The sequence below is a fragment of the Vanessa atalanta genome, chromosome 30 (assembly GCF_905147765.1).
Source record: "Vanessa atalanta chromosome 30, ilVanAtal1.2, whole genome shotgun sequence".
Lineage (NCBI taxonomy): Eukaryota > Metazoa > Arthropoda > Insecta > Lepidoptera > Nymphalidae > Vanessa > Vanessa atalanta.
Window position 1 is genome coordinate 4,161,207 of NC_061900.1, and position 24,723 is coordinate 4,185,929.

At 33.0% G+C, this 24,723-nt stretch overlaps 2 protein-coding genes across 2 annotated transcripts; one reads left to right on the plus strand and one right to left on the minus strand.

The window, feature by feature from the left end:
- Nucleotides 1–576: 576 nt before the first annotated feature.
- Nucleotides 577–3,747, minus strand: LOC125075276. The gene is made up of 2 exons (XM_047686990.1): nucleotides 3,452–3,747; nucleotides 577–2,416 (listed from the first exon to the last, which is right to left on the minus strand). Exons 1-2 carry the CDS (start codon nucleotides 3,621–3,623, stop codon nucleotides 990–992), a joined length of 1,599 nt encoding a protein of 532 aa, XP_047542946.1. The 5' UTR covers nucleotides 3,624–3,747; the 3' UTR covers nucleotides 577–989.
- Nucleotides 3,748–4,050: 303 nt separating this feature from the next.
- LOC125075293 (MATH and LRR domain-containing protein PFE0570w-like) lies at nucleotides 4,051–5,928 on the plus strand. Its single transcript, XM_047687018.1, has 2 exons — nucleotides 4,051–4,471; nucleotides 4,892–5,928. The coding sequence occupies exons 1-2, from the start codon at nucleotides 4,102–4,104 to the stop codon at nucleotides 5,521–5,523; spliced, it is 1,002 nt and encodes a 333-aa protein (XP_047542974.1). The 5' UTR covers nucleotides 4,051–4,101; the 3' UTR covers nucleotides 5,524–5,928.
- The last annotated feature ends 18,795 nt before the right edge of the window (nucleotides 5,929–24,723 follow it).

The window sequence follows — 24,723 nt, forward strand, 5'->3', positions numbered from 1 at the left end:
ACATTTATTCAAAAGATTTTTAGGAATTTCGAAACATATGACAAGTTTTGTTTTTTTTTTTTTTCATTTCACTGTAAAATGCAAGACACTAATCTACATTTGGCGCCAAAATGTTGAAACCTTATTTAAAATAATTTTTTAATATTGAATAGTACTAATATACACTTAGAATTGGAATTCGTCGATATCAATTTACTTTAATTTTGTTTACGTGTTTCTTTTTTTTCTAATACAGCCGTAGCACCGCTCTCTAAACCGTTAGTAATATTTTATGTGCAGCTATCGTCCCATAATCACCGGGACAAAAATCGGCTTACGCTATTAATATATGTATAAGATACCCAATGTCACATATCTCACATTTGACGTTCGTTTTCTTCGGTGAGTGTCGACTATCTTTTCACAGAATGGCTTCACTGTTTTGCAGCTTCCAGCTCTTACATCTTTATAGCTAAAAGCTGACGACCGACTCTAAAACGTGCCTTAAGTCGTGGGCGGCAATTAGTAATATTATAAGCAATTAAATCTCAACCAATGATAAGTCAATTAAATGTCAAAATTATTTATTTGTCTTACTGTAACTCTTGTAAGGCCCCTAGCACATGGCGAATTTTAAACGCAGGTCGTCTGCGCCATAGATGCTTATTTTTGCAGTTTTGTAGATTCGACCGCGCGTAAAACGCGATACAAGCGCGCGTGTGAAGCGCTTTCAAAACTCGTTTGATGGCCGTACAAAGGTCAAGAGGAGGAGTAGAGGAGAGGCGCGACGAGTTTATGATCAAAACGTGGAAGCTACGAGCGACTATAGCGCGTCTGTATATATGCGTATACGCGCAGTAACCGCACGTTTCTGATCGCTCCGTGTGCTGACGTTCAAATCTCGTTTGAAGGTTCAACAAATAGGCCATGTGCTAGGGGCCTAGTTGCAGAATTTTCAGGAGTTTGTAACAATAATTCTAGGTTAATTAAATAATTAACGAATTCATTAATTAGTAAGTAAAATCACAAGATGATCGATCAGGGAATTGTAACAGAGTGTAATAATCTAAATTTGATTGCATAATAAATGGCGATGACGTCGCGGTAAGTTCGCGACTTTTGTGCAGATTTTGAGGCCATTTCTCGTGACTTCTAGCGTGCTGTACTTTCTTCCTCTCAACTACATCTTCGTAATTGTAACCGTAAACTTTAATCGAATGCTGCGAAGGTATTACTGAGTTCCTTTCTCTTTTCTTAAACTTTGCATTATATTCTGAATATATCTGCCCGATGACGTCACGGTTGATAATCTTGGAAGTTTTTTTCGGTTTCATTGATATAATCTTCCGTCTTTTAAACACGCATTCGCGTCTATCTGAATTGCCGTCCGCTGATATATTCTTCAAACGCTTTGCGTTGCGTTGCTCGTATACGTTTTTCTTTTGTTTATTTTTCGCCATTACTTTTAAGGTTTGGAATAAATTTATCGGTTCAAAGCAAGTAGTTTTAAGTTGTAATTCTTCTTTGAAGACATTTAACAACTTCTTTTTTCTATTGTTTCTGATAGACCTCCTCTTGCTTGGGAAGCTATTTAATTCTGGTGTATTAATTGTTTTTGTATAATCCCAAGATTTCACTGATACTCTTGGATTCATGCGTTTATAAGGCTTATGATTGGACAGTCTTATATTTGTCAAGGGGTTGTCGAAGTGTTTTATCGTTGTCATTGAAGCGTTATTTACTGCATTCGTTGTTAAATCATTTGATTTTAACTTATTGTTGATTGTTAATTTATTGGCTATCGATTCGTTTATTTCTAAAGCGATATTCGATTCGCTTAGCGCTCCATCTTTGAGATTGTAAGCATTGAACGTACTTTCTAATAAATCAACGAATAAATTGTAAATCTTTTTTTCGCCCTCTTTCTTAATTTCTGATGCTATCGTATCCGGTTCATCTTTAATCCTTATTTTCTTATCTTTCGCTGGTTTATCTTCTAGAAGATCTCTCGCTATACCTTCTGCTAATCCACTGTATGTGTTATTTACCAAAATATCTTTAATCGAGCGTATCTTTGTTTTTTCCTCCTGTACACTAAATGGATTTGCTTCAGAGTAATTAGACGGCGTTTGTGCTATCTCTTTCGTTGACTGTAGTATAATGAATCGATCGTCGTCGTTGTTTATGTTTTTATTTAGTATTCTTGATTTATACTTACCTCGTTTGTTAGGTTTCTCGTTTCTTATATCGGTTTCTTGTCTAAGTCTAGACCGAGCTCTACCTTTACTGTGTTTAATGTCTGCTTGATCTTCGCGATCTGGGTATTGTGTACCAGTTGTCGATTTCGAGAGTATTCTCAGAACGGACGCTAAAAACTTTTTCTGACCAGGTCTCGGTCTCGGCGGTGGTCGTCTATTGGTTTCGAAATCACATGCATCTGAAAGTTAGTAATACAATTATTTTAGAATTATTACAGGTCACATTTATTCATGAATCTATAGTAATCCTGTAAGACTTTTTGGTATGTACCAACTACTCATCAGATATTCTACCGCCAAATGGCAATACTTATTGTTTTTGCTTTTGACTAACATTTTAAATCTATTGGTGGCGATCAAAGGATTGCTTAATATATCTTATAGTGTCAATGCCTGTTGGCGACCACTTACCATCTACCATCAAATGTAAAAAATACAAATATATTTTCATATTATTATAAACTTTTATTCAGGATATTATTTTATGGTTTCCTATTGTGATGAGAGTTTATATCGACGGCTAATAATTACATAACAATTACACATATTTGTATTGTATCTTTGTATCCCACTAGTTCTAAATAAATAGAGAAATATTAGACAACATCACATACATTACTCTGATCCCAATGTAAGTAGCTAAAGCATTTGTGATATGGAAATCAGAAGTAACGACGGTACCACAAACACCCAGACCCAAGACAACATAGAAAACTAATGAACTTTTTCTACATCGACTCGGTTAGACCGATGTCCACACTCGACCACGGAGGTCGTCAAAGTCAGGTCGTCTTTTCTAAAAATAGTTGTCAACGTCAACTAACGCACACTAGCAAAGCAGTATGACGTTTGGCGTGTCAAGCGTAACCGACACGCACACAAAGGTAATAAAATTGGCTCTTTTGTTTTAGTTCGTAGTAGCTTATAGATATGGTAGCTTCACTCAATATAGTTTGTTAAATGACGATTCTAAAGCGAAAACCATTTCTTATGCACCAATGCGCCACCAACCTCGGGAACTGCGATCCCGATGTGTGGAACCCTTGTGCCTGTAGTTATAGTTACTCAGTGAGCAAACTGGAACAGTAAGTATTGCCTACTCAGCCTGCGTTAAGACACCAAGAAACCCTAACCGAGGATGGCGAGTCCTTGTAAAAGCCTACTTGAATAAAGTATATTTTGATATATAAGTGTTTTGAGTAGTGACTGTTCACCTTGAGTGTACAAAGGTGACTTAAACAGTTTTCTGTCCACGTATACTCCTCGCTTCTTCACCGAATTGGGTGCGAAATCGCCGTCGCTGATAGTTTTTTTGTTCTTCTTAGGCTTAAGAGGTATACCGTTGTTTGAAGACTTGGATTTCACGACCGTTGACAGCTGAACCATTTCATAGATGTTCTGATAGATATAATTTATGTTTCTGCGCGTCTATCGGATGTAAGTATTAGATGGAAATTAAGAAGGAGGATTTTTTTATATATAATATATATCGGTATTTTTTTTTACTTTTTCATGATTATTGACTTTCAATTTTGACAATGTCGTTTGATTGTTATTTTTTTACTATATGTAATAAAAATGGTGTAACAGATTAAAAAAAAAACACATTTTTTTTTTCTAGATATTTTAATTTTAACTTAACACTTTTATCTTTAAATATCTATCCAGATTAAAAAACTTTTTCAGGGCGCTCAAATAAAAAAATATATTGCGGTTTATTTCTTATCGGTGGCATAAATAAAACTCCTTGTTTAGATCCAACCAATCCAGATGGCGATGACGTTTAAAATTTGACATAAAAATAAATTAAAATTATCCGTGAAATACAATCTAATTAAATTTTAAAGTGTCTAAAGCCTTTACAATGGACAAAATCAACGCAATAGACGGCAAGCGCTTTTACAAAATCAAAGATAAGTTCGCCGATTTGAACAAAACGAATTACAATAATAAAAAGGCAAATTACAAAGATAACAGATTCGGCAAAGATCGAGGAGATTCTAATCAATTCAGAAACAGTAGAGAGAAAATTGAAAACAAAACTCAACAAAACAACTTACATTCAAGAGTAACAAATCTGATTGTGCCTTCGAAAATTGAAAAAAAGGATGTAAATATACAAGATACCGAGAGGAAAAGAGACAAAGATAAAAATAGCAAAACAAGGAATTTACTAGACAGAAGATACGAAACTAAATCTAAAAATATATTGGATACAAAAGATGATAATAAAGGTACACATATCATAATTTATTTTTCTATGTAGGTATAAAAAAAAAACATAAAATCAAAATATACTTTATTCAAGTAGGCTTTTACAAGCACTTTTGAATCGTCATTTAACAAACTATTTAAAGTAAAGCTACCACCGGTTCGAAATGTAGATTCATACAAGAAACACAGTAGTTACTCCTTTTCAATATGTAAAAATACAGCCATGTTAGTTAAATACAATTATATATGTATGTTATGTCTCCTGCCTGGAAGTCAACAAACATTAATACCAAGCTTTTTTTTTATTAAGTCAAATGGTCCGGCAAATGGACCAGCTGATTTTAAGTGGTCACCCCGGCCCATAGACATTGACATCATCGGCCCATCTAGCCGTATATTATAATGTAAATCATTTATAATTTTATTTACTAACATTACAGATCACTCGAAGGCACGGGACGATATAAAGAATATATCACACGAATCCAAACCAAATATCAAAATGGATAATACGTCACATCAAATAAATAAAAGACCTCTAATCAGAACTATAACTGATACACACGATGCAACAAAAACCTATAAAGCCGTAACATTTACTGAAAGAAAACCACAAAGAGCGATAAAAATTAAAATACCGAATATAAACAATGTTAAAAAAACGAATATACCGAAATTAGTTAATAGACATCAAAGAAACAAAATAGACGGTAAGAATAATGTTGAAGATAACGTAATCAGTAAAAGTAAAAGCAAATTTGATAAAAAAATTAAACATAGAAGGGAACTAGTGTCGCCTGTCCGCGAACGCAATGGCGTCTCACCGCCAACCGAAATAGCCAAATGGGCGCCGAACAGTATCACAGATCACACGAGACCGTATTACGAAGCCTGGATCAATACGACGTTGTCAGCGATATGTAGTAAAAAGGACGGCTTATATTTAGATAAAAAGAAAATTTGGAAGACGTTTCAGCAAACGCTCGATGAGAGGTCCTATAGTCCTGAGTTGATTTACGAGAATTTTGCTGATGAACGTTTTACTGGGAAAATTCGAATAAACCACAGATAATTAAATTTGAAAGGCATCTTTTAATAGGAACTATTTTTTTTTTTTGGCATAATTGCCCAAGATCGGCTAGATAATTCGTATATGTCCTGTTACTTTATCGTCTGTGCGTGATTTAACGTTTTGATTTTTTCTTTAATTTAAAACCAATGCATACCTGAAACTTTATAAAAAAGGGCGTCGTTGGATTGAAATCTTTTTTTTTTTAATATATCAAAAGTTTTTTTATTACTGTAGAAGGATCCTCTTTTATATCTCAGGTCAAACCAAGGAAATTGGTTGGGCCTTTCGTCAAGGATAAAATTGAACAGCTCGTCAAGTCTGACCAAGCGTGTTAGTGAACGTCACTAAATTTAGATCGAGTTCAAATGTTGCTCACAAATTTGGTGTTTGGAACAAAGCGGTTTATTTTAGAATACGTATTAAATAAAATATTGTAATTTAACTATGTTTTTTTTTTATGCTATCGAAGTAATATTTAACTAATAAACATTTGCCAGTATCTTTGTAAGTATCCCATCCCTGAACTAAATTCTTTGCTAAAGGTCACGTAGGCTAAAGTAGTTACTCTTTTTCAACATCTAAAAATACAGTCATGTTAGTTAAATACAATTATATATGTATGTTATGTCTCCTGCCTGGAAGTCAACGAGCATAAACTCCACGCTTTTTTATCATCTATATAATCTTGTATCGAATAATATGATTTTTTTTTAATGTATTTTTTTTATTCGTATTTATGAATAAAACCAGAAATTAAATTATAGAATTTATTTATAATATTATAATACAGTTTTTTTATTGGCTATTTTACTATTATCGAAAACCACACATTTGCATTTTATTAATAAAGAAAATAACAATTACGTTATAAGATATATACATTACATAATTTACATAAATGAGAAACATATATAATATATTTTATGAAACAGACCAAAATTTATATTCGGATAATTTGAATTGTAAAGGATTTTTTTTTTTGTTACAACCAATGGTGTTAGGGATATGAAATTTTGGATCTGTATTATCTGAGCTACTCATTTCGGATTAGTTCGGATAACTATTTACTTGGTGGTAGGGCTTTGTACAAGCCGGTCTGGGTAGGTACCACCCACTCATCAGATATTCTACCACCAAATAACAGTACACTGTATTGTTGTGTTCCGGTTAGAAGGGTGAGTGAGCCAGTGTAATCACAGGCACAAGGGACATAACTTCTTACTGCCCAAGGTTGGTGGCGCATAGGTGATGTAAGGAATGATTAATATTTCTTACAGCGCCTTTGTCTATGGGCGGTGGTGACCACTTATCATCAGGTGGCCCATATGCTTGTCCGCCAACCAATGCCATAAAAAAAAATATCGAAATATTGGTACTTTAGGACAAAATCAACACATTTTAACATAGAAACAGTCTATCAATAATTCGACACAGCTTTTTTTTTAACGACAAACTGTCGATCACACGAAAAAACAAAATTACATTTCGAAATTATATCAGCAAATGTTCTATTATTTACAGAAGTCTCGCCATGCCCTATCACAGTGCACAATATGTATTAAAAATATCAATGAAACATCAATGGTTGAAGTTTAGAATTAAAACATTTTTTTTTCTAATTAACCCGATTGCACCATTTGATTTTTCGTTGTTGCGTCCTCAATTTAAAAAGTTGAGGAACTGAGATATTCAACGGCCGTAATGTAATGGCCGTAGTTAAAAACGATCGACACAGAGAATTCGTTGAACAGTAACTTTCATCAATACTTATGTGTGAGCAATTTGTTGAGATAGACACCGTAAAATAATTTGGGAAAATACAACGAATATTTTAAACGCACAACTTTTGTCGACGTGTTTTGTAACTAAGACACTTATAAATTAGGAGTCACTATTTTGAAAAAGTAAATAGGTCGCTTCGCATCTCACCTTAAACGAATCAACCAAAACGACTTCAAATTCAATGATCACAATATATGCGAAAGGAATTAAAATATCTTTAAAAAATGTTCTACAAGAGTTTCCATCTCCAGAAATCAATCTTGCAAATATTCATGTTGGGAGTCGTTCAGAAATTATTTCGTCAACAGTTTAGGAAGTTGAAAAAAGTAAGATATTCAACGGTCGTGATGTTTTAAAAACGATCGTCACAGAGAATTTGTTGAACAGTAACTTTCATCAATACCTCTTCTGTGTGAGCAATTTGTTGAGATATAAACCGTAAAAATGTTGGATAAATGACAAACTACTTTTGTCGATACGTTTTGTAATTATCGTACTTATTACTAAGTAGTCCATCAACTATTTTTGAAAAGTAAAAAGGTCGCTTCGCATCTCACCTTTAACGAATCAACCAAAACGACTTCAAATTCAATGATAACGTAATATGGAACATGAATTAAAATATCATTAAAAAATGTTCTGCAGAGTCTCCATCTCCAGAAATCAATCTTGGAAATGTTTATGTTGGAAGTCGCTCAGAAAATATTCCGTCAACAATTTAGGAGAATAAGGGACTTACTTTGCGACTCGTGCAAAGAATCCAAATACATAAATGTTTAAGAATATGTCTTTCAAGTGCTGTACATGATATTCAACGATGTCGTTGTAAGTTAAAAACTTCTTATAATCATAGATTGGACAACCAGCTACTAAAAATATTATAAAGAGACTTACTATACTATACTCATTATAAAGTTGTGACAACGTTATTTGTGTAAATAACGTGAAAGATTTGTGTTATAAACACTACGAATATTTCAGTAAGACAATTTGAGTCACTTTGTTTTGTAATTCAGAGATGATGGGCTGGAAAATAATATAAAACAACCCTAACCTTCGAAATTATGAGTACAATTCCATGAACTTAGCGAATATATAATCTTTAGAAAAAAGTTGCTCAAATGACCAGTGAGAGTATGAAAATGCAAGATTACCTCTTGCAAATGTTCATGTCTAGAATCGCTCAGAAAGTATTTCGTCAACTTATTTGAAAAAAGTAAGATATTCAACGGTCGTGATGTGAGGAAAGAAACGCAAATTGAACGTCTCTTAAAGACTGTAATGTCGGTACAAAGAGTCAACTGTTCGGTGTTATTCATCACGTCATACTGGTGTGGAAAAGGTTAAAAATATGTCTTTTTATATTGGGAGACGTTCAAGTTAATTAACTTAACTATGCATTTTGAACCGTTAGCGACATTTATATGGAGACCTCCTAAAATGTTGCAGAGGACGTTTTAGGTAATTATCATAGGACAGTCGGAAAATAACAATATTTTGTTAAGGACTGTTTCAAAGATATTAATTCTGGAAAAAATTGACTTTTAACGAAATATCGAAAACGACTCAGAATATTTCAGAAGTTTTCACAAAATATTTGGAATAAACATTTTACGCAATCAAACATTAAATTCAAGTCTCGATCTCTACTAATGTTAGTAAGCACTTTTAGTTGTATAATATTTTATACGTCTAGTATAATATTTCACAGTACGCCAGAAGTTATGTTACAAGTAGAGGGGGAGGGGGGGGGGTGTTTGCTGTAGTGGGTCTATGCAGAAAGACAAGCCGAGTAGACGAACAGGACAATAACAAAAGTAATCGTAATACATGTACATGTTGAGAGCTTAATAGTTCATAAACAAATAATTCTTTATGTGTTTATGAATTATATTATATAATAAATTTTAACTTCTGTTAAAGAATGTATTTTTTATCATGAGAGTTCTAATTTATAGATGTTTGATAAATATTGCTTTAGAAAAAAGTTGCTCAAATGACCAGTGAGAGTATGAAAATGCAAGATTACCTCTTGCAAATGTTCGTGTCTGGGGTCGCTCAGAAAGTATTTCATGAACAATTAAGGAGGTTAAGAAAGAGAGATATTCAAAGGCCGTGATGTTTTAAAAACGATTGATACAGGGAATTCGTTGAATGGGAACTTTTATCAATACTTCTTGTTTGTGAGCATTTTGTTGAGATAAACACCGTAAAAATGTTGGAAAAATTACAAACAACTTTTGTCGACATGTTTTGTAATTAAGACATTTATAACTACGAATTTAAAAAAAGTAAAAAGGTCGCTTCGCATCTCACCTTTAACGAATCAACCAAAACGACTTCAAATTCAATGATAACATTATGTGGGATACGAGTTGAAATATCTTTAAAAAATGTTCTGCAGAGTCTCCATCTCCAGAAATCAATCTTGGAAATGTTCATGTTGGAAGTCGCTCAGAAAATATTCCGTCAACAATTTAGGAGAATAAGGGACTTACTTTGAGACTCGTGCAAATTCATAATTGCTTAAAATATGCCTTTTAGAGATGATGGGTTGGAACATAGCGAATATATAATCTTTAGAAAAAAGTTGCTCAAATGACCAGTGAGAGTATGAAAATGCAAGTTTACCTCTTGCAAATGTTCATGTCTAGAATCGCTCAGAAAGTATTTCGTCAACTTATTTGAAAAAAGTAAGATATTCAACGGTCGTGATGTTGAGGAAAGAAACGCAAATTGAATGATTCTTAAAGACTGTAATGTCGGTACAAAGAGTCAACTGTTCGGTGTTATTCATCACGTCATACTGGTGTGGAAAAGGTTAAAAATATGTCTTTTTATATTGGGAGACGTTCAACTTAATTAACTTAACTTAACTATGCATTTTGAACCGTTAGCGACATTTATATGGAGAATTCCTAAAATGTTGCAGAGGACGTTTTAGGTAATTATCATTGGACAGTCAGAAAAACAACAATATTTTGTTAAGGACTGTTTCAAAGATATTCATTCTGGGAAAAAATGGACTTTTAAAGAAACATCGATAACGAATCCGAATCTTTCAGAAGTTTTCAGAAAATATTTGGAATAAAAATTTTACGCCATCAAACATTAAATTCAAGTCTCGATCTCTACTAATGTTAGCAAGCACTTTTAGTTGTATCTTTAGCACTCCACTGAGATCAGACAATTCCTTATTGCATGCGCCCATTAAGGATGCAGGAATTCAAAGGTTTTGGTGTCATTTTAAAGTGACAATACATTTTAAAGAACAATCGCGCTCAACAATATTGTGTACAAAAGTCATAGTGACTCCGCTACGTAAAACATCCTCTCCTGAAAATACAGTTGCTAAAAAGAAAGAATACTCCATATCCTTATCTTATTTTGTCATCGATAGTTCCTCTCGTAGATATTTAACATCTTGTCTTTAACGAAACCAATACAACTTCAAAATCATTCTTAATAAATTAGTCTTAAAAAAATTCAATGAAAACATGACTTGCGATAGCGTTAAAGCCAACTAAAAACAATGTTCTGCAACAACATCCATGTTCAATTTTTTACTTGGAAATGTTCATGTTTGGAGTCGCTAAGAAAATATTCCGTCAACAATTCAGGAGAATAAGGAATTTACTTTACGATTCGTTCAAATTCATAAGTGCTTAAAAAATGCGTTTTAGAGATGATGGGTTGGAACATAGCGAATATATAATCTTTAAAAAAAAAGTTGCTCAAATGACCAGTGAGAGTATGAAAATGCAAGATTACCTCTTGCAAATGTTCATGTCTAGAATCGCTCAGAAAGTATTTCGTCAACTTATTTGAAAAAAGTAAGATATTCAACGGTCGTGATGTTGAGGAAAGAAATGCATGAGATACTAAAAATATATAAAGAATACAATATCATCTCGGCAAATCGTATATTATGAATACTTGTTAACACTACCCTCCGCCCCCCTCACTTCACATGCGGATAAGCGGAAACTTATATTCACCACTAAAAAAAATGTCATAATTTAATCAATCATAACTAACTATTTCGTAATTATTATTAATATTTTAATTAGTTTTTACAAAACAGACCTTACACAATTATAATCATCACAAAAAAATACAGTCATGTTAGTTAAATACAATTATATATGTATGTTATGTCTCCTGCCTGAAAGTCAACCAGCATTAACTCCACGCTTTTTTATCATCAATATAATTTTTTTTTCGAATAATATGCTTTCTTTACCAAAGTATTTTTTACAAATGACTTGAATTTATGAAACGGCAAAGTTAAAAATGTCTGCGGAATTTTATTATAGAAGCGGATACCTTGCTCCAAGAATGATTTATTGGCTTTGCGGAGTCGGAAACTTGGCGTTCTAAGCTTATCCTTACTTCTTGAGCACATACAATGATTATCACTGATTTTATCAAAGTGATCAATCCTGTTGTGAATATACATAATATTGTTGTAAATATATTGTGACGCAGCAGTGAGTATTTCTACTTTGTTAAAAACATCCCGAAGAGAGTCTCTAGCTCCAAGATTATAAATAGACCGGATTGCTCAAAAGATTGTAAAATAAAAACAGATTCAATATCTGCAGCATTACCCCAAAGTAATATGCCATATGACATAATACTGTGACAATAACCAAAATATACCAGACGAGCGGTATCAATATCAGTTAGTTGTCTAACTTTTCTAACCGCGTATGCTGCGGAGCTGAGTCTTCCTGTCAGGGACGATAAATGAGGACTCCACTGAAGTTTGGAGTCCAATGCTATTCCCAAAAAACCGTAGTATCGGCTACATCAAGACGGCCACCATTTAAAGATATATTATAATTTTGCTTTCTAACATTGGGTAGGGTTAAAACTACACATTTTTTTTAATGTATTCAAAAGTAAATTATTTACTTAGTTTTTTCCTGTCTACCTTAAAAATCAGAGAAGTATCGTCAGCAAACAACACTATATCACATATACCTTTAACATAGAAAGGAGAATCATTTATATATACTACAAATAGAAAGGGACCCAAAATTGGTCCTCGTGGAACATCCATTTATAACGTAGATCCAGAAGACTTTATGCCATTAATGAAAACTTGCTGGACTCATTGATTTAAATATAGGGTTAGGAAGTTAAGATATTCAACGATTTCGTTTCTAGTTATATATTCTTAAATGTCAGCGACAATTAGCCAATGTCTACATTAAATTTTAAAAAGGTCGGAAAATCAACAACAATGACGAGCAACATAAGACTGTTTCGCACATATTAAAAACCTAACATCTAAACTTCAAAACTATTAGTGCAATTCCATGAACTTAGCGAATATATAATCTCTAAAAAAAAATTGCTCAAATGACCAGTGAGAGTATGAAAATGCAAGAATACCTCTTGCAAATGTTCATGTCGGAAGTCGTTCAGAAAGTATTTCATGAACAATTAAGGAGGTTAAGAAAGAGAGATATTCAAAGGCCGTGATGTTTTAAAAACAATCGTCACAGAGAATTCGTAGAATAGTAACTTTCATCAATACCTCTTCTTTGTGAGCAATTTGTTGAGATAGAAACCGTAAAATAATTTGGAAAAATACAACGAATATTTTAAACGCACAACTTTTGTCGATACGTTTTGTAACTGAGATACTTATAGTTGAGTTGTCAAAATGACTATTTCTGAAAAGTAAAAAGGTCGCTTCGCATCTCACCTTTAACGAATCAACCAAAACGACTTCAAATTCAATGATAACATTATGTGGGATACGAGTTGAAATATCTTTAAAAAATGTTCTACAAGAGTCTCCATCTCCAGAAATCAATCTTGGAAATGTTCATGTTGGAAGTCGCTCAGAAAATATTCCGTCAACAATTTAGGAGAATAAGGGACTTACTTTGAGACTCGTGCAAATTCATAATTGCTTAAAATATGCCTTTTAGAGATGATGGGTTGGAACATAGCGAATATATAATCTTTAAAAAAAAGTTGCTCTAATGACCAGTGAGAGTATGAAAATGCAAGATTACCTCTTGCAAATGTTCATGTCTAGAATCGCTCAGAAAGTATTTCGTCAACATATTTGAAAAAAGTAAGATATTCAACGGTCGTGATGTTGAGGAAAGAAACGCAAATTGAACGTCTCTTAAAGACTGTAATGTCGGTACAAAGAGTCAACTGTTCGGTGTTATTCATCACGTCATACTGGTGTGGAAAAGGTTTAAAATATGTCTTTTTATATTGGGAGACATTCAAGTTAATTAACTTAACTTAACTATGCATTTTGAACCGTTAGCGAAATTTATATGGAGACCTCCTAAAATGTTGCAGAGGACGTTTTAGGTAATTATCATTGGACAGTCGGAAAAACAACAATATTTTGTTAAGGACTGTTTCAAAGATATTCATTCTGGGAAAAAATGGACTTTTAATGAAACATCAATAACGACTCCGAATCTTTCAGAAGTTTTCAGAAAATATTTGGAATAAAAATTTTACGCCATCAAACATTAAATTCAAGTCTCGATCTCTACTAATGTTAGTAAGCACTTTTAGTTGTATCTTTAGCACACCACTGAGTTCAGAGACTTCTTTATTGCATGCGTCCATTGAGTCGTTAGCGATAAAACATCAGTACGGAGATTTCCACCAGAGCTTTCACGTCTAAGATATCAATCTAGCAAATGTCCATTTCATCAACTTATTTGAAAAAAAGTAAGATTTTCAACGGTCGTGATGTTCTCAAAACGATCAACCCAAAGAACTCGTAGAATAGTAACTTTCAATAATAGTTCTTCTGTGTGAGCTATTTGTTGAGATAGAATCCGTAAAACATTTTGGAAAAATGCAACGAATATTCTAAATGCACAGCTTTTGTCGATACGTTTTGTAACTGAGACACTTATAGTTGAGTTGTCAAAATGACTATTTCTGAAAAGTAAAAAGGTCGCTTCGAATCTCACCTTTAACGAATCAACCAAAACGACTTCAAATTCAATGATAACGTAATATGGAACATGAATTAAAATATCATTAAAAAATGTTCTACAAGAGTCTCCATCTCCAGAAATCAATCTTGGAAATGTTTATGTTGGAAGTCGCTCAGAAAATATTCCGTCAACAATTTAGGAGAATAAGGGACTTACTTTGAGACTCGTGCAAATTCATAATTGCTTAAAATATGCCTTTTAGAGATGATGGGTTGGAACATAGCGAATATATAATCTTTAGAAAAAAGTTGCTCAAATGACCAGTGAGAGTATGAAAATGCAAGTTTACCTCTTGCAAATGTTCATGTCTAGAATCGCTCAGAAAGTATTTCGTCAACTTATTTGAAAAAAGTAAGATATTCAACGGTCGTGATGTTGAGGAAAGAAATGCATATGAAAAGTCAATCTTTCTCCAACAGCGGTGTCGGCACAAAGAGTGGAAAGAGTTAATCTTTGAGATATCAGAAAAATGTGAAATTGTGGAAAGAATTACCAAAATTCCTTGTTATTTTGGTGAGTATGGTTGGTTGTATCTTTTACACTTGACTGAGAACAGATACTTTCATATTACAAACATCCGTTGGGAAGTCAGGAATTCAACGGTTTTGGTATCAGAAGTAGCGAGTTAAAGTGGTTTAGGAGTTACATTTAGTCGAAAAATATTGTACATACACAATGATTAATCTTGAATTTAATTATAACGATCAGATTATATTTACTGTTTAATTCAGCTGTTAAGTATTTACTACCACACGGTTATTTGTGTAAGAGGCGCAAATATTAAGAATTAAAAAAAAAAAAAATGTTTGGATACACGAAGACCATATACTAAGTCACAAATAATGTTTAACGTCCATTGTTATTATTGTTTATTGCAAATGTTCATGTCTAGAATCGCTCAGAAAGTATTTCATGAACAATTAAGGAGGTTAAGAAATAGAGATATTCAACGGCCGTGATGTTTTAAAAACGATCGTCACAGAGAATTGGTTGAACAGTAACTTTCATCAATACCTCTTCTTCGCAATTTGTTGAGATATAAACCGTAAAAATGTTGGATAAATGACAAACTACTTTTGTCGATACGTTTTGTAATTATCGTACTTATTACTAAGTAGTCCATCAACTATTTTTGAAAAGTAAAAAGGTCGCTTCGCATCTCACCTTTAACGAATCAACCAAAACGACTTCAAATTCAATGATAACGTAATATGGAACATGAATTAAAATATCTTTAAAAAATGTTCTGCAGAGTCTCCATCTCCAGAAATCAATCTTGGAAATGTTTATGTTGGAAGTCGCTCAGAAAATATTCCGTCAACAATTTAGGAGAATAAGGGACTTACTTTGAGACTCGTGCAAAGACTCCAAATACATAAATGTTTAATAATATGTCTTTCAAGTGCTGTACAAGATATTCAACGATGTCGTTGTAAGTTAATAACTTCTTATAATCATAGATTGGACAACCAGCTATTAAAAATAATATAAAGAGATGTACTCTCTTTATAAAGTTGTGCCAACGCTATTCGTGTGAATATCGTGTAAGGTTTGTTGCAAAAACACTATGAATATTTCAGTAAGACATTTTGAGTCACTTTGTTTTGTAATTTAGAGATGATGGGCTGGAAAACTTTATTTCGATAAGTACATATGTGCTATTCCACAGATATTCATTCTGTGAGAAAATTTGATCTAAAAAGGAACAACCCTAACCTTCGAAATTATGAGTACAATTCCATTAACTTAGCGAATATATAATCTTAGAAAAAAGTTGCTCAAATGACCAGTGAGAGTATGAAAATGCAAGATTACCTCTTGCAAATGTTCATGTCTAGAATCGCTCAGAAAGTATTTCGTCAACTTTTTGAAAAAAGTAAGATATTCAACGGTCGTGATGTTGAGGAAAGAAACGCAAATTGAACGTCTCTTAAAGACTGTAATGTCGGTACAAAGAGTCAACTGTTCGGTGTTATTCATCACGTCATACTGGTGTGGAAAAGGTTAAAAATATGTCTTTTTATATTGGGAGACGTTCAAGTTAATTAACTTAACTATGCATTTTGAACCGTTAGCGACATTTATATGGAGACCTCCTAAAATGTTGCAGAGGACGTTTTAGGTAGTTATCATTGGACAGTCAGAAAAACAACAATATTTTGTTAAGGACTGTTTCAAAGATATTCATTCTGGGAAAAAATGGACTTTAAATGTTTATGTCGGAAGTCGTTTAGAAAATATATCGTTTGCCATTGCGGGATCTGAAACGTTCCAGTCAAACCTGGAGAAGCGATTCGCTGCCGTGAAAGCCACAACAGACCTAAACCAGAACCTTGAAAATGTAGTTAGAATTCTCAGGGAAGAAGGCACGAGATTTTGTAGCATACAGCGTAAGTGCAGAAAGTCCAAACTTTCGGAAGAGTCTTAAGAGCTAATGAAGAAACGACGTTAAAACCCACTAGTGTCACTTCGTCAGAGAAAATATTAGTATTGTTTATTGCAAATGTTCATGTTGGGAGTCGTTCAGAAATTATTTCGTCAACTAGGGTTAGGAAGTTAAGATATTCAACGATTTCGTTTCTTTAGTTCGAGTTAAGATATTCTTAAACGTCAGCGACAATTAACCGATGTCCACATTAAATTTTAAAAAGGACCTCCTTAGTTATTAATTTTCGATGACGGTCGGAAAATCAACAACAATGATGAGCAACAGAAGGCTGTTTCGCACATATTAAAAACCTAAAATCTAAACTTCGAAACTATTAGTGCAAAATCATGAACTTAGCGAATATATAATCTTTAGAAAAAAGTTGCTCAAATGACCAGTGAGAGTATGAAAATGCAAGATTACCTCTTGCAAATGTTCATGTCTAGAATCGCTCAGAAAGTATTTCGTCAACTTATTTGAAAAAAGTAAGATATTCAACGGTCGTGATGTTTTGAAAGAAATGTATCGGTTTGGGACATAAAAATTCGTAAGAAGTTGTAGAATTGTATACGTTTAGTATTATATTTCACAGTACGCCAGAAGTTTTGTTACAAGTGGAGGGGGAGGGGACTGTAGTGGGTCTATGCCGAAAGACAAGCCGAGTAGACGTACAAGACAATAACAAAAGAGAAAAGAGCAACTACTGAGTTTCTTGCCGATTCTTCTACGTTGAATCTACTTTCCGAAACATGACCGCTTGAATTAAAAATATTTTCATTTTGATATACCAAAATTGTTATAAATAATATCACCTTGAAAAAAGTATATTATGAATAGTTGTTAACACCCCCACCCTGCTCCCCTCACTTCACATGTGTTGGGTAGGGTAAAAACTACTTATTTTGCATTAGCACCGTTCACATCGTCATAGTCAGTTTTTGCCTGTCTACCTTAAAAATCAGTGAAGTATCGTCAGCAAAAACACTATATCACATATACCTTTAACATAGAAAGGAAGATCATTTATATATACTACAAATAGAAAGGGACCCAAAATTGGTCCTTGTGGAACATCCATTTTTAACGTAGATCCAGAAGACTTTATGCCATTAATGAAAACTTGCTGGACTCATTGATTTAAATATAGGGTTAGGAAGTTAAGATATTCAACGATTTCGTTTCTAGTTATATATTCTTAAATGTCAGCGACAATTAGCCAATGTCTACATTAAATTTTAAAAAGGTCGGAAAATCAACAACAATGACGAGCAACATAAGACTGTTTCGCACATATTAAAAACCTAACATCTAAACTTCAAAACTATTAGTGCAATTCCATGAACTTAGCGAATATATAATCTCTAAACAAAATTGCTCAAATGACCAGTGAGAGTATGAAAATGCAAGAATACCTCTTGCAAATGTTCATGTCGGAAGTCGTTCAGAAAGTATTTCATGAACAATTAAGGAGGTTAAGAAAGAGAGATATTCAAAACCGTGATGTTTTAAAAACGATCGACACAGAGAATTCGTAGAATAGTAACTTTCATCAATACCTCTTCTTTGTGAGCAATTTGTTGAGATATAAACCGTAAAAAAATTTGGAAAAATACAACGAATATTTTAAACGCACAACTTTTGTCGATACGTTTTGTAATTATAACTGAGTAGTCAAAATGACTATTTCTGAAAAGTAAAAAGGTCGCTTCGCATCTCACCTTTAACGAATTAACCAAAACGACTTCAAATTCAATGATAACATTACGTGGGATACGAGTTGAAATATCTTTAAAAAATGTTCTACAAGAGTCTCCATCTCCAGAAATCAATCTTGGAAATGTTTATGTTGGAAGTCGCTCAGAAAATATTCCGTCAACAATTTAGGAGAATAAGGGACTTACTTTGCGACTCGTGCAAATTCATAATTGCTTAAAATATGCCTTTTAGAGATGATGGGTTGGAACATAGCGAATATATAATCTTTAGATAAAAGTTGCTCAAATGACCAGTGAGAGTATGAAAATGCAAGTTTACCTCTTGCAAATGTTCATGTCTAGAATCGCTCAGAAAGTATTTCGTCAACTTATTTGAAAAAAGTAAGATATTCAACGGTCGTGATGTTGAGGAAAGAAATGCATATGAAAAGTCAATCTTTCTCCAACAGCGGTGTCGGCACAAAGAGTGGAAAGAGTTAATCTTTGAGATATCAGAAAAATGTGAAATTGTGGAAAGAATTACCAAAATTCCTTGTTATTTTGGTGAGTATGGTTGGTTGTATCTTTTACACTTGACTGAGAACAGATACTTTCATATTACAGACATCCGTTGGGAAGTCAGGGATTCAACGGTTTTGGTATCAGAAGTAGCGAGTTAAAGTGGTTTAGGAGTTACATTTAGTCGAAAAATATTGTACATACACAATGATTAATCTTGAATTTAATTCTGACGATCAGATTATATTTACTGTTTAATTCAGCTGTTAAGTATTTACTGCCACACAGTTATTTGTGTAAGAGGCGCAAATATTAAGAATTAAAAAAAAAAAAATGTTTGGATACACGAAGACCATATACTAAGTCACAAATAATGTTTAACGTCCATTGTTATTATTGTTTATTGCAAATGTTCATGTCTAGAATCGCTCAGAAAGTATTTCATGAACAATTAAGGAGGTTAAGAAATAGAGTTATTCAACGGTCGTGATGTTTTAAAAACGATCGTCACAGAGAATTGGTTGAACAGTAACTTTCATCAATACCTCTTCTTCGCAATTTGTTGAGATATAAACCGTAAAAATGTTGGATAAATGACAAACTACTTTTGTCGATACGTTTTGTAATTATCGTACTTATTACTAAGTAGTCCATCAACTATTTTTGAAAAGTAAAAAGGTCGCTTCGCATCTCACCTTTAACGAATCAACCAAAACGACTTCAAATTCAATGATAACGTAATATGGAACATGAATTAAAATATCTTTAAAAAATGTTCTGCAGAGTCTCCATCTCCAGAAATCAATCTTGGAAATGTTTATGTTGGAAGTCGCTCAGAAAATATTCCGTCAACAATTTAGGAGAATAAGGGACTTACTTTGCGACTCGTGCAAAGAATCCAAATACATAAATGTTTAAGAATATGTCTTTCAAGTGCTGTACATGATATTCAACGATGTCGTTGTAAGTTAAAAAATTCTTATAATCATAGTCCAATTTTTGATTATAAGAAGTTTTTAACCAGCTACTAAAAATATTATAAAGAGATGTACTCTCTTTAGAAAGTTATGCCAACGTTATTTGTGTAAATATCGTGTAAGAATTGTTGCAAAAACACTATGAATATTTCAGTAAGACAATTTGAGTCACTTTGTTTTGTAATTTAGAGATGATGGACTGGAAAACTTTATTTCGATAAGTACGTGTGCGCTATACCACAGATATTCATTCTGTGAGAAAATTTGATCTTAAACGCTTGTTTAAAATGACTGAGCATTATATACGGAGCAATATCGTATATGATGTTAATATGTGACAATAATATACTGAGATATTCAACGGATTCGAAGATAACGTGAAAATAGATTGCGAGAGAAAGAGAGACGAAAAACGCTAGAGCGAGATGGCGCTTTACGAAGGGTATGAGAATCAGAATTCTAGAAAGATCGAATTATTTACTTAAAAAACCGACCGACGTCTATTAACTAGACAAATTTACCATCACCTTGAAATCTTTATTTCGATAAGTGCATTAATGCTATTCCACAGGTATTCATTCTGTGAGAAAATTAGATCTTAAAAGAAACAACCCTAAGCTTCAAAATTATGAGTGCAATTCCATGAACTTAGCGAATATATAATCTTGAGAAAAATGTTGTTGAAATGACCAGTGAGAGTATGAAAATGCAAGATTACCTCTTGCTAATGTTCATGTCTAGAATCGCTCAGAAAGTATTTCGTCAACTTATTTGAAAAAAGTAAGATATTCAACGGTCGTGATGTTGAGGAAAGAAATGCATATGAAAAGTCAATCTTTCTCCAACAGCGGTGTCGGCACAAAGAGTCAAAAGAGTTAATCTTTGAGATATCAGAAAAATGTGAAATTGTGGAAAGAATTACCAAAATTCCTTGTTATTTTGGCGAGTATGGTTGGTTGTATCTTTTACACTTGACTGAGAACAGATACTTTCATATTACATACATCCGTTGGGAAGTCAGGGATTCAACGGTTTTGGTATCAGAAGTAGCGAGTTAAAGTGGTTTAGGAGTTACATTTAGTCGAAAAATATTGTACATACACAATGATTAATCTTGAATTTAATTCTAACGATCAGATTATATTTACTGTTTAATTCAGCTGTTAAGTATTTACTACCACACGGTTATTTGTGTAAGAGGCGCAAATATTAAGAATTAAAAAAAAAGTAAAATGTTTGGATACACGAAGACCATATACTAAGTCACAAATAATGTTTAACGTCCATTGTTATTATTGTTTATTGCAAATGTTCATGTCTAGAATCGCTCAGAAAGTATTTCATGAACAATTAAGGAGGTTAAGAAATAGAGATATTCAACGGTCGTGATGTTTTAAAAACGATCGACACAGAGATTCGTTGCATAGTAACTTTTGTCGAAACGTTTTGCAATTAAGGTACTTATAACAAATGTTCTACAAGAGTCTCAATCTCCAGAAATCAATCTTGGAAATGTTTACGTTGGGAGTCGTTGAGAAAATATTCCGTCCACAATTTTGGTGAGTAAGGAATTTATCTTCAGAAAAAAGTTGCTCAAATGACCAGTGAGAGTATGAAAATGCAAGATTACCTCTTGCAAATGTTCATGTCTAGAATCGCTCAGAAAGTATTTCGTCAACTTATTTGAAAAAAGTAAGATATTCAACGGTCGTGATTTTGAGGAAAGAAACGCAAATTGAACGTCTCTTAAAGACTATAATGTCGGTACAAAGAGTCAACTGTTCAGTGTTATTCATCACGTCATACTGGTGTGGAAAAGGTTAAAAATATCTTTTTATATTGGGAGTCGTTCGACTCCCAATATAAAAAGACATATTTTTAAATTAAATCAAAATGCATAGTTAATTAACTTAACTATGCATTTTAAACCGTTAGCGACATTTATATGGAGACCTCCTAAAATGTTGCAGAGGACGTTTTAGGTAATTATCATAGGACAGTCGGAAAAACAACAATATTTTGTTAAGGGCTGTTTCAAAGATATTCATTCTGGGAATAAATGGACTTTTAACGAAACATCGAAAACGACTCCGAATCTTTCAGAAGTTTTCAGAAAATATTTGGAATAAAAATTTTACGCCATCAAACATTAAATTCAAGTCTCGATCTCTACTAATGTTAGTAAGCACTTTTAGTTGTATCTTTAGCACTCCACTGAGATGATAGACTTATTTATTGCATGCGTCCATTGAGGAGGCAGGAATTCAACGGTTTTGGTGTTATTATAAAGTGTCAAAACATTTTATAGAACAATTTCGCTCAACAATATTGTATATATAAGTCATAGTGACTCCGCTACGTAAAACATCCTCTCCTGAAAATACATTTGCTTAAAAGAAAGAATACTCCATATCATTATCTTATTTTGTCATCGATAGTTCCTTTCGTAGATATTTAACATCTTATTTTTAACGAAACCAATACAACTTCAAAATCATTCTTAATAAACTAGTCTTCAAATTCATAGCTTAATTCTATGGATACATGACATCCGTTAGCGATAAAGACTACTATAAACAATGTCCTGCAAGAACATCCATCTTCAATAATTTTTATTCCAAATGTTATTTGTGTAAATAACGTGAAAGATATGTGTTATAAACACTACGAATATTTCAGTTAGACAATTTGAGTCACTTTGATTTGTAATTTAGAGATGATGGGCTGGAAAACTTTATTTCGATAAGTACATATGTGCTATTCCACAGATATTCATTCTGTGAGAAAATTTGAAAAGAAAAAATCTTAAAAGAAACAACCCTAAGCTTCAAAATTATGGGTGCAATTCCATGAACTTAGCGAATATATAATCTTTAGAAAAAAGTTGCTCAAATGACCAGTGAGAGTATGAAAATGCAAGATTACCTCTTGCAAATGTTCATGTCTAGAATCGCTCAGAAAGTATTTCGTCAACAATTAAAAAAGTTAACAGAGAAAGATATTCAACGGTCGTGATTTTGAGTGGAATCGACACCGAGATCTAACGAAAAAGTAATTTTAGCACGACTTCATTGGTGTGAGTGATTTGTCGAGATGAAAAACGTAAACTTTAGACAAACACGACGATCTTGGAGTGATAAAGGATAAAAATATTATATTTGCTAAGGAAAAAATTGTCGTGTTTCGCACCAAAACGTCTTTAAATTTATAAGTTCAATTCAATGAGTGCGTAACGGTCGTTAGCGATAAAACATCAGTACGGAGATTTCCACCAGAGCTTTCACGTCTAAGATATCAATCTAGCAAATGTCCATGTCTGGAATCGCTCAGAAAGTATTTCATCAACTTATTTGAAAAAAAGTAAGATTTTCAACGGTCGTGATGTTCTCAAAACGATCAACCCAAAGAACTCGTGGAATAGTAACTTTCAATAATAGTTCTTCTGTGTCAGCTATTTGTTGAGATAGAATCGGTAAAACATTTTGGAAAAATACAACGAATATTTTAAACGCACAACTTTTGTCGATACGTTTTGTAATTAAGGTACTTATAACTGAGTAGTCAAAATGACTATTTCTGAAAAGTAAAAAGGTCGCTTCGCATCTCACCTTTAACGAATCAACCAAAACGACTTCAAATTCAATGATACCGTAATATGGAACAGGAATTAAAATATCTTTAAAAAATGTTCTGCAGAGTCTCCATCTCCAGAAATCAATCTTGGAAATGTTTACGTTGGAAGTCGCTCAGAAAATATTCCGTCAACAATTTTGGTGAGTAAGGAATTTATCTTCAGAAAAAAGTTGCTCAAATGACCAGTGAGAGTATGAAAATGCAAGATTACCTCTTGCAAATGTTCATGTCTAGAATCGCTCAGAAAGTATTTCGTCAACTTATTTGAAAAAAGTAAGATATTCAACGGTCGTGATGTTGAGGAAAGAAACGCAAATTGAACGTCTCTTAAAGACTGTAATGTCGGTACAAAGAGTCAACTGTTCGGTGTTATTCATCACGTCATACTGGTGTGGAAAAGGTTAAAAATATCTTTTTATATTGGGAGTCGTTCGACTCCCAATATAAAAAGACATATTTTTAAATTAAATCAAAATGCATAGTTAATTAACTTAACTATGCATTTTAAACCGTTAGCGACATTTATATGGAGACCTCCTAAAATGTTGCAGAGGACGTTTTAGGTAATTATCATAGGACAGTCGGAAAAACAACAATATTTTGTTAAGGGCTGTTTCAAAGATATTCATTCTGGGAATAAATGGACTTTTAACGAAACATCGAAAACGACTCCGAATCTTTCAGAAGTTTTCAGAAAATATTTGGAATAAAAATTTTACGCCATCAAACATTAAATTCAAGTCTCGATCTCTACTAATGTTAGTAAGCACTTTTAGTTGTATCTTTAGCACTCCACTGAGATGATAGACTTATTTATTGCATGCGTCCATTGAGGAGGCAGGAATTCAACGGTTTTGGTGTTATTATAAAGTGTCAAAACATTTTATAGAACAATTTCGCTCAACAATATTGTATATATAAGTCATAGTGACTCCGCTACGTAAAACATCCTCTCCTGAAAATACATTTGCTTAAAAGAAAGAATACTCCATATCATTATCTTATTTTGTCATCGATAGTTCCTTTCGTAGATATTTAACATCTTATTTTTAACGAAACCAATACAACTTCAAAATCATTCTTAATAAACTAGTCTTCAAATTCATAGCTTAATTCTATGGATACATGACATCCGTTAGCGATAAAGACTACTATAAACAATGTCCTGCAAGAAC